General features: G+C 37.3%; 1 protein-coding gene across 6 annotated transcripts in view; it reads left to right on the top strand.

Moving 5' to 3' along the window:
* Window positions 1-12,952, top strand: part of GRM1 (glutamate metabotropic receptor 1) — a 186,027-nt gene that overhangs the window by 29,417 nt on the left and 143,658 nt on the right. For all 6 annotated transcript variants that reach the window (XM_027687559.1, XM_027687549.1, XM_027687542.1 and 3 more), the window contains exon 3: window positions 6,636-6,885. In XM_027687559.1, coding sequence (XP_027543360.1) covers window positions 6,636-6,885 — 250 coding nt within the window. The remainder of the gene's footprint in view (window positions 1-6,635; window positions 6,886-12,952) is intronic.

Genomic DNA, 12,952 nt, shown 5'->3' on the forward strand with positions numbered 1-12,952 from the left:
ACAGAAAGACCAAGTTCAGTAAGTAAAGTTGTTACAAGTACTAGGTATCAGCTAGATTTGGAGCTGAAATACTTTCGTTAGAATATAAAACTCTAAAACTTGTTAGATAAATAATAAATAATCACTGGCTGTATGCTTTGAATATATTTAGGGGGGAAAATGACATGAGACCTCATTTTGGCATTTTTCTTATTAAGAAAATGTCATTTAGCACTAATGTTCTCATTACATCAGACTAACTTCACCTGTGCCTGTATTTCTGACAGGAATATCAATTAGTTGATCAAGATTATGCATCTGCTGCTTTCAGGATGAAGGTTTAAATACAACCACTTTACTCAGTGGAAGAGTTTTACTTTTGTCTTGGTCTTCTTTACTAAGGTAACACATCACTACAGTGAGCTGTTGGCAAAATGTATATACTTGGTAATTAGTAACCTTGCATTTAATAAAATCATGTGAATTTTCTTATTTGAAATATATATCTCATTTCTCTAAGAGGTTGGATTATGTTAGGAATAGTGTATTTTTTAATGGTTGTAACAATCATCTAATTCACCCCCCAGCTTCTGTTTTTATTTTCTCCCTTGTACCCAGTTTTACTTGACATCAAAAAACAAAAAGACTAGTCTGGCCTCAACAGCTCACTTTCTGCACTTCTAGAAGGGCCTGAAGAAAATAAGCAGTATGCACAGATGGTTGAGATCTGTAGTGTACCAAGATGAGTCAGTTCATTTATTTAACATATCCTTCTAGTTTTTGTAATGCTAGAGTGCATTTCCTTGGAAATCTCTGGTGAATCCAGAAAACTTTGCTAATGTAGCTTAAAAGAAGACAGAGTGTTTACAGTGCTGTTTCAATTTCTAATAATGAGTTTCCTTCTCTATAACTAAAGGACAGTGAGGCCATTATTCAACACAAATTCTCTCCAGAATCGTCAAAGGAAATGCAGGGAAATGTAAGGGAAATGCTGACTTCCACAGAGCCGTGAGTTGGCCTGGGAGGCAAGCCAGTGATGGTAAGGAGGTCTTTGATACCTACAGGTGGTAAGTAGCAAGCTAAAACCAACTTTAAAACTGAGGAGACGGATAGCTGGACCTAATCTAAGCAACAGGGAGCAGTGAACAATTCAGTTGGTTTTCGAGAGGGGAAAAAAAATTATTTTGAGAAAGCTATCTGAACTCCGAGAAGAAATTGTGTGGAGAAGGCTTTAGGTGGCAAAGTCAACATTAAGTAAAGAGAGTTCACTGAAAAAGGAAACACAAATCATATTTGGGATAACTGATAACTGGTAAAATGTAGCCCCTTGTGACATCAGTGTGATAGCCTGGAAAAAGATATTGTGGGGAAACATGAAAATGTTGGATCTTTGCCCTTTTCACAGTGATGAAGAAGTCTGGCAGAGGTAGGGACGGTGTCAGTTCAGTGGCCCTGAAAGCTGTGTGCCAGCAGGGCTTCTTTCTACAAGTGTAGTATTTATGCTTGGGATAGACCAAAATAATATACATTGGTAGATCCATTTCTACAACTTTTCATTTTTTTGTTAGTCTGTTACATTCAGGGAATAAATATGGACTTTGGTTTTTATTTTTAAGTCTTCTAATCAAAGGTGTGGACAAATAGATGTAAGTGATTGTATTAGCTTAGAAAATGACTGCTTTTCATCTGAGATACATTAGCTGATTATTTATGTGCTCCCAACTTGTCACTAACATACTAGTTTAAATCTGATGGTTGAACTTTTTTAGTTTGCAATGGACTAAGAGTATACACACAATAATTTAATATGTTTAAACTGATAAGAATTACATTAATATTAGATAACTCATTTTTTTTTTCTTTTTAAGTGACCCTATTCAAAGATGCTCCTGTCACATAGGGAAGCATAGTATAAGAGAGAAAACTGTCACTCTTTTTGCTTTTTTTTTTCCTTGTAATATTCAGTGGTCCAAAACTTTCCAGTCTTCTCAGACTTATATTTGACAACTATACACTTACTGCCATATCCAATACCATCACTAGTTGTTACAAATTAGTTATTGCAATACGTCAGGAAGTAACTTTATAGTCAGATTGTGTGCTTGCTTTGCTCTTCTCAAATAATTTGCCTTTGCAGTAGCAAAGCTTTTCAGTAGTTACTCCTTACTGTTATGTCATGCTGTCCTCTTGTTCTCATCTAATTTTCTCTCTGCCAAAAAGCAGTTAATTAACTGAAGAAAAGAAAAGCCGTATAGTGAATCAATACTGAACACTGAAACAAACATCATACCTCTAGCAATCTACAAGCCTGGGAGAGGTGAACAAACAGATTGCAACATTTAGAAAGAAAAGAAGAGTACAGAGAATAGTTTCTCACTTGTTATTTTGAAAAGAGTGATCTTCTTGAGATATGACTTACCTCTATAGTACCCTGCAGTGAAGGTAGATTTTGTGGGTGTTATCATCAGTGCGTTGCCTTTGCTGTGTGCTTGCGGGGTGTAGGCTTTTTGTTTTTGTGTATGCTTTTATTTTTTTGTGTTCATCTCTGATGTAGTTGCTGTTGTTTAGTGGAATAAATACAGTAAATAAGCCCCTAAAGGTGAGGAATAGGTAACCTCATCTGAAGAGATTGCTCATGGCCCAGGTAGGTGAAGTAACTCTTGCTCCCTAATTTTTGTAATTTAATTGCATTGGAACATTCTTCCAGTTTTCTGCTATAGATTTTGTTGGTTTTGTAGGTGCTTCTCTAAAGTGGTCTTAAAAAAAGACCCCTTGGCATTTCCTATCAAAAGAGCAGTCTCAGTCTTCCTCTTCAGCATTATGGTCTTTAAGATTTTTTCTAAACAGGTATTAGCCTATATTTCCAGAGAATGTTCTCTTCAGCACAAATATGAATGGTTCACATTTCCTTATATTATCACATAACTAGTCTTTATCCTTGAATGAAATCAGACATGGATTTATGCAGGGCACATTGTTTTGTGGCTTAGGAAGACCCACACAGCCATTTAAGAAGACAATCTCCAGGATTCTCAAAAGTGCCTCATTGCAGAGCTGTTTCTGCTCTATTTCATAGATGAAAAAATAAATGGTTCTCTTGACAAAGAGAATAGGGAAAATTTTGGCATATAGCTATAATAAAAAAAAGAATACAAACCTTTTAGATGGAGCTCATGGGTTCTGCTCCCCACACTACTCAAGTGTTAATATAAGCAAATAGTGTTACTTTCAGTATAGTTGTGGCAAAAATGTAATATTTACTGGCTCAAAGGAGCAATTTGTGAGGCTGAATTTTTGTTAGTTACTTCTTTCGTATGTCTTCTGTTGGTCAAGATAACATCTTTGATTTTTACTACAGTAAAAATGTTTTTGTTAATATTTTTGTTAACATATTTAATGCATGGAATTCAATGAATGAGAATAATTACCACTACATGGATCTTTCAGCAGCATCTTTAGATATGTGGATGCCTCCTAGAAATGACCTTATCTAGGATTTTTGCAGTGGTGAAGCAAAGCTTTCTTTGGCACTGAGAGAAAAGTGTTAAAAAAATGCTCTTGGTTAAATTGCAACCATGACAGATTTAAAATTTACCCTTATGCTTCTGTACAGACACTTCAAAAATTGTTAAAAATTCACAAGGTATTTATGGTACTCAAAGTATGTTACTGGCTTGCTTAGTTTTGGGTAGGGGTCAGAAAGAAAATCAGTTGTTTGTAGTCTCACGATAATAAGTACTTCTACTTTTCATAGCTGATCCTGATAACAAAGGGCAGTTGCAGATAAGCTTGGATCTTTTCTTCAATGGCTCTTTCAAAGGAAAAAGGTCCTCAGCCTGGGGCCCTGTTGTAACTCTTCACTGACTACAATCATGCACAGATTTATTTCATTATATGTTTCCCCTCTTAGCTCTTGCCTGTGTGTGGATAGAAATGGGTGTGCCCACCAAGCTGGTACAGATGGCTGTGTTCTTGGCTGTTGCCTAGAATTAATTGGTGTTTTCTATTCTATATATGCCCTTACATTGTGCATACTCCAGTAGCTGAGTGCATTGAACAATGTATATAACATCTATCACACATTTATTTTCTCCCTGATCCTTTCCCTTGGAGGGGAAAGATGTGCAGCATGTTGTCTTGCTCTGGGAGCAGAGCAAACAGGCTTTAAGAGGACGTCCTGGGTCAGCAAGACTTGTCTCTGGCTGTTCAGACTTTTTACTTTACATTATACTCTTGTGAGCTGAGCAAGCTCCAGTCTAACATCAGATTTCTCTGTGCTGCTGTTGAAAACCTGTTACACTACTTTCATGTAAGGATTAGAAAGCTTTCATTTTCAGCTGCAAATTTTCTGCATTGTGTTTTGCCTATTTCATCTTATGTCTCTGTTGTTATTGATCCTAATTAGCTTTTCTCCTAGACTCTCTAGCACACAACTAAATTTATAGACAATATCTTCCTCTTACTGCATATTTTGGTAGGCTGTTGTACTGTTGGTACAGGTGTAACTATGTTTGAAATAATTGTTATTTCTTCAAAATTCAAGCTGAGAAAAATCATTCCAAGCAGATTTCATTTCTTGAAATCATTAACTTGAACTACAGCAGAATTAGTGCTGTACTGATTCATGACAAAATCCCATCTTACCTTAATGTTTAGGTAGGAAACCTACTACACTTATTTTCTAATATGCATTGCCTAAACACCTAATAAAATTCAGTTTAGTCCCCCATCTCGCCTTAAGTAAGACTTTAAGAATAATCCTACTGGTTTCAAATGAGTTTGTGTTGAACCAAGCTCCACATGAAAATGGAAAATATATCCTAATTTCCTTCCAAAGCATAAGGTGCTTGCTAATGGCAAGTCAGTGATGAGGTTGTCCTGCCTCGTTCTGGGACCTGAGGCAAGTCATCAAAGCAGTATGGATCAAACCATACTGCTTTGAGGTAAATCCCTTGGTGACTGCAGGTTATGGCCTGTAAATACCTGGAAATGCCTCCATCTGTGTCCTTCTCAGCATATGACAATCCCTATACAAGGCCTCATTGTTTACCCCTGTACGGGGTCATCAGATGGGACTGCTGAGCCCACAGGGTGGGATGCTTGGTGGTGTGTTCCCACCAGGCACAGCTCTTCCTCTCTTTTCTCCTCCCCACAGTCATGTAGAACCATGGCATTACTCCCGCTCTGGGGTATGTCTGTCTCACAGAAAAAAAGCAGACTGACCTGATTGCTGAATCTGGTGTTGAGTCATAAGCTAGAAAAGAGGCCATTCTGCTGTGTTTCAAATTTGTAAGAAACTAGGGCACTTCAATGCAAAGGGTTGGGGAACTTTAATTTTGTGTTTGACACTAGATCTAACAGGTTTGTCTGGAGTCTAGTATGACTATGACTGCCATAGTGTGTCTGATCTGTGGTAAATGATCCACATGTCTGGAAAAATGCACTCCTTTCTACTGGATTTATACAGAAATGCCTGAACTGTCTCGTGCTAAATGTTCTTTCTGATGGCTATACCTTTCTACCGTACCTTTTGAGGAGTTTATTTATTTATTTATTTATTTTAATGTGTGTGTGTGTATGAAGGAATTTAGGCTGATTTAGAAGTCTTCCTCTTTGCCATTTGCTATTTCAAACTGTTGCCGCAAATGAGGAAGAGGGACCTTTTCAGTCACCCCTTGCTCAAAACGGTCTGGGTCTAGAAGTCATCAGTGTATCTGATGTTACTCTCTCAATAAATTAAGGAAACATTTTGGATGTGGATAGCATCAAATTAGTGCTTCTATTTTTGAACCATTTCTTGTTACTGTCAATAGATACATTTTTTTGTAATCCATCTGTTCCTTCCTCTTTCCTGATGGATGTTCATCATAAATCCTTTGCTCATGGCAGGCATAAAATATTCAAAGAAAACTTGGGGTTTCACCTGTCTCCATAGCTGAAGGCAGTTTGAGTGTTGTAGAGCTGTTGATTTGGCTTGCTAAGTGTATAAATAAAAGTGAATTTGAGAATCAGTTTTTATGTTGTTTGGACCACACAGTTAAAATATTTCTATCCTAGGAAGGGTTATTTCTGAAGTTGTTTCTGATTGAAGTCTCCTATTCTAAGAGAAACATCAAGCCTAAATATTAGCTATCATGAACACTGGTCAGTCAAATTAGTGTAAGTGGCTTTCAAGACGTTACTAGATCAGTGTGTTTTAATTTGCATCCATCTTTCATTCACTTTTATGAGTATGGACTGCATATGGTACAGAATGGCTTGGAACTGAATCCTTTTTTTCTCTTTATTATACCTGTTTTTCTGGACTAGCACATTTGTCATTTTTGCCATAGAAATGTTAATAAACCTTTATTCTCACTGTCTGATCTGTCTTTATCCTCTTTTCTACCTATCCATCCCTTGTTTGCCTTTAACACCCATTGTTAAATCAGTGTAAGGAAAGAAACTTGAAGTCCTCAGGTCAGTTAAGACCTACTGATACATGGATATCCTGTTCCACTGAACTCTGAGTATGTTCACATTGATGGGTCCCCTTTGCTTTTCTTTCTGCTAATGGTAGTTGATTTTTGGGGGGGAAAGCTATCCTTTTCCCATCACAGCCCCCCTTAATTGGTTAAATGCACTATATAATCTAAGCTTTTTTTTTTTTTAAACAGGAAATTATGGGGAAAGTGGAATGGAAGCCTTCAAAGAGCTGGCTGCTCAAGAGGGTCTCTGCATTGCTCACTCTGACAAGATCTACAGCAACGCTGGGGAAAAGAGCTTTGATCGCCTGCTCCGCAAGCTGCGAGAAAGGTTACCCAAGGCCAGAGTGGTGGTTTGCTTCTGTGAGGGAATGACAGTGAGGGGAATCCTCATTGCCATGAGGCGCCTGGGAGTGCTTGGGGAGTTCCTGCTAATTGGAAGGTAAGACTCTGAGTGGGATTTCTCTGCCTGTCCTCTCCCTCTTGCCCTGCAGGTAGGCGTTTGATTTCAGAACTGTGCACCTTAGCTACCTGCAGTTTCCATGTTTACTTGTCTAATGAATGAAAAGAAGTGGCAAGATGGTAGAGCAGATCTCACAAAAGGGAATATGACTGTGTATGGCAGCTTAATCAGAGGTGATACCTTTTATTGAAGTAAATGCTAATTACTAACTCCTTTATATGGATATATGACATTAGTGTTTTTGTGCTTTTGCACACTCCAGGGGAATGTTTCACGGACAGAATTTAGAACCAAAGTGGGGAGTGAAAGATTCTAGTTTCAGAATGTGATCTGGAAGTGTGAAGTGACAAAATTTCATGTGTTTAACCACAGATGTCTCTTGAAAATTTGAAACCCCAAATTATTGAATAGTTTTGATTACTTGAACTTTTTTCCAGTTTTGTGATTACAATCTGGCATTCTCAGTTGCACACTTTGTTCTGATCTTTGCTGTTGAAAGCTGCGGCACTGATATTATGCAGACTTGTTTGGTTTTTAAAACATCAAACTTGCTGATGTCTAAATGAAGATGTATGTGTGTTTTTATATTACCAGAATAACAGTGCAGATGTGTTGGACAGACAAAGGGTGTTTTTATTAAAACATGAATGATTGCTTTTTTCTACTAGAGTTTATCTTTGTAGGTATTCACTGAAATATGGCAATTTTAGTTCTATCACATATAGTCTATCCACATTTCCATTTTTGTGATAGTTCTTATTTTGAGGCTTCTTTGACTTCCACCTTGATTTTTGCAATGTCTTTATGTCCTTTTTTCTGTCTTGATGAATCTTGTTCAAACGATGAGGACTGATATTTTGCCATCTTTGTTAGATTGATAATGTCTGTTTTAATACTTCTATTTACTGTTTGATTCTTTCTTACTTATTATTTTAAAATTCCTTCAAGAAATGTTTAAATTAATTCCTTCAAGGCCTTTGATAGTTGTGTCCACACCTATCCAGCTTCTGTTGTCATCTGATCTCATCAGGCTTCTTTTTCTCCCTTTCTTTTTCGAAAGTCTTTGTGTCTGTCATTGTCATGACTGGAATCCTCTCCTTTTGCTCTGTGCTATAATATTGGTCTCCCCTTGACTGTATTGCTCCTCAAAACCCACAGTTATGCTTTCTATACCAGATAGCTAATCTGGCCCGAGGAATAGTCTGAAAACAACCAGTCACTCTTAAAATTTTTTTTTGTTGCAGTCTTTGCAGTCTATTTGGAGCAGAGACTGTACCTCTAGAAGGTTGTGAAGATAAGATGTAGAACATCTGGAGAAGCCTTAGCATTAAAATGAAACCAAGAGTAAGGTGGTACTGAAAATGGTATTATGTTCTAGATTGTGTACGTGTGGTTCACAGGCATCATTCAGTTTGCGTCAACTGAAATGAATAATGCTTCACTACTGACGTGTTTCAACTATGGTTTTTCAGTTAATAGAAGAAACTGACTATAATAAAATCAGTCTGAGTGACAGCATCTCTGGTCTTTTAGTAAATGCCCTGGAGCTTTAGGTAATGCTATGCTTTCTTCATGTATTATCACTGTAATGGTGTCCCATTGTTCACCTGATTTTGGTGATCCCTCTTGATGCTGTCCATATAGAGAGCCAACAAAGGAATTAAGCCTCTTATATTGAGCACCAAACCTAGGTACTTTGGTAGTACAAACCTCAGTTTCCTATTAGACCACTTACTTGATCCCCTACTCCTTGGATGTGTGGAACATTTCAGCTTGAAATTTTGATGATAAACCTTCACCAAACATTATGGTACTCTATGTAGTTCAGTTGTTTGTCTTAGAATCTGCCTAACAGTGTTGCTCTTAGCTTTTTGTCAGGAATGCTTACCCAAAAAATGATAATAATGGAATTTTTTTGGGAATCACAATGTATTTTTCAGGTACATTTTAATATACCATTCTTTCATGATGGCAATTGAGTCCCTTTTAGGGCTGGGTGGATTGTCCCAATTGTAAAATAAGCCAGTTATTGCTTTGCATGGGCTGGATTGTGCCCATTAGCCTGCTGAAACGGTATTATAGGGCTTGCACGTTTTTTGTGCCTGCAGACCTAAAAGACATTTTCTTTGAATTGTCATAATTAAGTGATTTTTAAAAACGGCAAATCAAACTTGGAATAAGCAAGTTACAGCAAAACTGCAGTGCTATGAATTTGGTCATCTGCATACAAACAAGAACTAAGGCACACATTCACATTACTCTGATGTGCTGTTTAGTCTTTTTTATTCAAGTACCCAGCTAAGCAAAAAATCAAAAGCCTTTTAAGAACATTCTTTTAATTGAGGGAAGTGGCAGTGAATGCGAAATCAAGATTTTTTGCAATAGTGAGCTAAACAAAGCCTTTAATTTACTCACAGGTTTATTATCAGCCACATTTTATCAACCTCATACTCTGCTCTGACTCACCACAAAGAGGAATCCTTTGCAAAGAAACACCTGGCTAAATAACTCTCTTCCTCCTACGTCCTCAATATTGCTGTTGATCAAAGCAGACAGGAACAGCTTAGCTTAACTAAATTCAAGGTATCAGAAAGAGAGCTGGAAAATAAATTTGACTTCAGTTTAATCTGAATTTCAGTCTCCTGTGTTAGTGAGAAGAAAGGGAATTTCCCTTTCTAAATCTGGAGGGAAGCAGGAATTAGGACAGGACAATAGAATAGGTTACAAACTGGCTTGGGGTAGAACGGCAGATGTTCTGAAATTGATATAGCATTCAAATGTAATGGAGAATTCAGTAAGTAAATTTATTAAACTATGATATCTATAAATCTATATGATAACTATAAATCTTAAGAGTGACTGACAATGAAAGGGAAAGAAAAAGAAAAAAGTTGATCATGGCTTTTTGTATTATTACAATTATTAGAGTAGTATTGGAGTAAGCAAAGGCAAAAATTATGCTAAGAAAATTAACTGTACTCTTAAGGGGGTTCAAGTGATAGCTATTTTAGCAAAAACTGGTTTTGATGTGAAGAGATTATGTAGGAAGACGCTCAACATCATGTTTCTAATCGTGTTTATGCAGGCCATTGGGTTTTATATTACTTAATAAGCAACAATTAGATTTTGTGAGAATCTTGCAAGATGGATGAATTTCCTGTATATCCTCTGGGATGGTGCATCAAGACAAGGCATGTAACTGACTTTTCAGCATCTCTGTGGGAAATGCAAAGCAAATGAAAAACACAAACAAAATACCCAGTTTGAAGAGGTACTCTGAGATTATTGGAGAATTTTTTAGATAAATAGTTGGAATGAAAATGCTCTTTCACAATTTGATCCCTTAAAGTCCTCCACACAATGGTGTGTGTAAAAGTATGAGTAACTCTAGGAAGGAAGGGATATATTAGCGCATATGCTCTTTTTCAATATAACACTTTGTAATGGACTATGTATAGCTTTACTTCCGTAGGCTTTCTGAGCTTTCTGATGTTTTATGATCTCCATTAATATCGCTAATGGGCTGTTGTAGAACTACGAATTGTAGGTGTTAGTAGGGTGACCTTTCCTGAAAGTTTGAATGCTTGGCAGTGAAAATATGGTTGGATTCTCTGCTGTCAACCCAGTGCTTTATGGAGGGCAGGTCAGTCCTTTTCATATATCTAATAAAACCCATTTAGCATAGGATGACAGAGCTTTCAGGATGCATAGTGTAATGAAATTTTTCCTGACTGCCTTCACTCCAACAGCCAATATTAATAATTGTGGTTTTGGCGTTTAATTTCACACTTTCTGAAATATTGACAAGGCATTACAAATGTAAGCTGTTTGGTCCTCTTATCTGACATTGCTGGATAGGGGGAACCTGATTGCATCCAAGTGTAAGAGTAAACAACTTGGCGAGTTGACAGAGAAATGTACCCTGATGTAGTCCATCCCAGGGAAACAGGGCGTGTGGGAGGATTTTGGCGGGTGCCTAGGGCAGTTATCACCTTCCAAATCCTGGGATTTTACACATGTACAGACACGCAATCCCACTGAATTGGTACAACACTTGACAGAAGAGTGCCTTGCCTATCTGAATCAGATCCATCACTCTTAACACTGAGGCTATTGAGCCTTTGTTCAACTCCATCATGGTAGAGAAAGGAAGGCCTCACCATTTGAGGACACCATGGCTAAGGCGGGACCCAAACCGTATTTACACTGATGACCTCACTTGTCAAAAAGAAAAACTGGTTGCAGAAATTGACAGGTCCATAACATCCTTTAGTAATGGAGGAGGAAGAGTCTGGTCAGGAAGCTGGTACTTCAGCAAGGAAGCAGAAGGAGGAGGTGACAGAAGTTTCTCACAATTCAAGTCTATTTTAATTGGCAATAAATTGTCTTAATTTGCCCCAAACTGAGCCTCTTTTGCCTATGATGGTATCTATTAAGCAATCCCCCTATCTTTATTTTAACCTGTGAGATTTTTCACCCAATTTTCTACCTTTCTTCTTTTGAGTGAGGTAGTTGGCAAGTGGATGGTTGAATGTTTGGCTGCTGATCAAGTCTACCCACCACAGATGACACAGGTTGCACTGCCAAAAGCACGATATTATGTATTTCTCTTTCTCTGTCCTTCAGTTTTGATATCACAAACAAAATAAATAAGAGTATCACAAATAGCACATTCCATATGTGTCTAAGAAGACTGCCTGCCTCTTCCTCCCAGAATAGTCCCTAGTGCCAGTGGCTCATGCATTACCTGCAAAATGACAGAGAATATTCTACTGTTATGCTATGATGTTCTTCATAAACAAGAAGGATATCCATCAAAGGATACTACTGTTTTTTTAAGTTAGACTAGCTGAAAAGAAGATGCTGTACTCTGTTCTCCAATGCACAGTGTCTTAATTGTGTTTAACTCTATTTACAAAAAGTTATTATTAGCTATTTTTAAGTATGTAAGAGACTACAAAGAAATCAGTAAGAACCAACAGTATATTGTCAATGGGGAAAGAACACCGCCTTGTGCTAGCCTATATTATCTAGGATAGGTTTGGGCCTTGTAACACTGAAAAGAAATAGTAGATATTACACAGTGTTGCTCATGACAGTGTTTTATGCCAACCTGCTGTGAATGGAAATGTGGTATTAAGAAAACTGGTAGTAATCCAGTATTGCCAAATGTATACAATAGAACCTAAACCACTAGCATGCCATGTGGGGTTTTTCTGAGAGGGTAATCTCAGTGGTAAAACTCAGTGGGCTCAAAAGTCCAAAGTAAAGACAAAAACACAATTGGCATACTGGAAAAAAAGAGGAAGATAGTAATTTAAGAACCAAAGGTTTACTTTTCAAGCGTTTTGCAGCAGGAAGAAGACTGTTTTATCTTTCTGGTACCTCCATAGCCAAAGATGGTTAGAATGACTATTACTCATGAGTCTGTTGTTGTTGACACTCCAAGTTAGTGGAAGACTGTTTAAATATGTGTTCAGATGTAGTCAGAGGTTTAGCTCTGTCTGGATTCAAATTGCATTCATAAAATATCAATGTTCAAATACTTTCGAAGTCTAACTGAAGTTGGCATTTAAGCAAAGTATTGTCAATTTAAATAGTCCCTCGTGGCAACATCCAACCATTTCTTGCACGTTGTCAAGGCTGGTTATAGGACCCACTGCTAATTTTAAAGTCTGAAACCTCAGAACATGTCTATAAAAATTTTTATATCTTATTCATTCAAAGTTCAATTTGTAGTTGCAATCTAACACCTGTTTACCGTGATTAGAATTTATAATCAGTGTGGATGAAAACAGCATTACATAATGCAAGAAGCCTCTGAACGAACCTATTTTGTTTACCCTCTAACCTAAAATAATATCAATCCATGCTAAAGTGGGATTACATGTCAAGTGTCAATTAAATAGGCATATATTTGAGCAGAACTGCATTTTATTTGGCTTTCTCTGTAGTTTGCATTTAGAGCTCATCAATAACCATTGGTTGCTTGTTGACAGGGATGGTGAATTAGATATAAGGTCTGGGATTTTAGAGAGCATTTCCA

This window comes from Neopelma chrysocephalum, unplaced genomic scaffold (genome assembly GCF_003984885.1).
Source record: "Neopelma chrysocephalum unplaced genomic scaffold, ASM398488v2 Primary Assembly neopelma1_23, whole genome shotgun sequence".
NCBI lineage: Eukaryota > Metazoa > Chordata > Aves > Passeriformes > Pipridae > Neopelma > Neopelma chrysocephalum.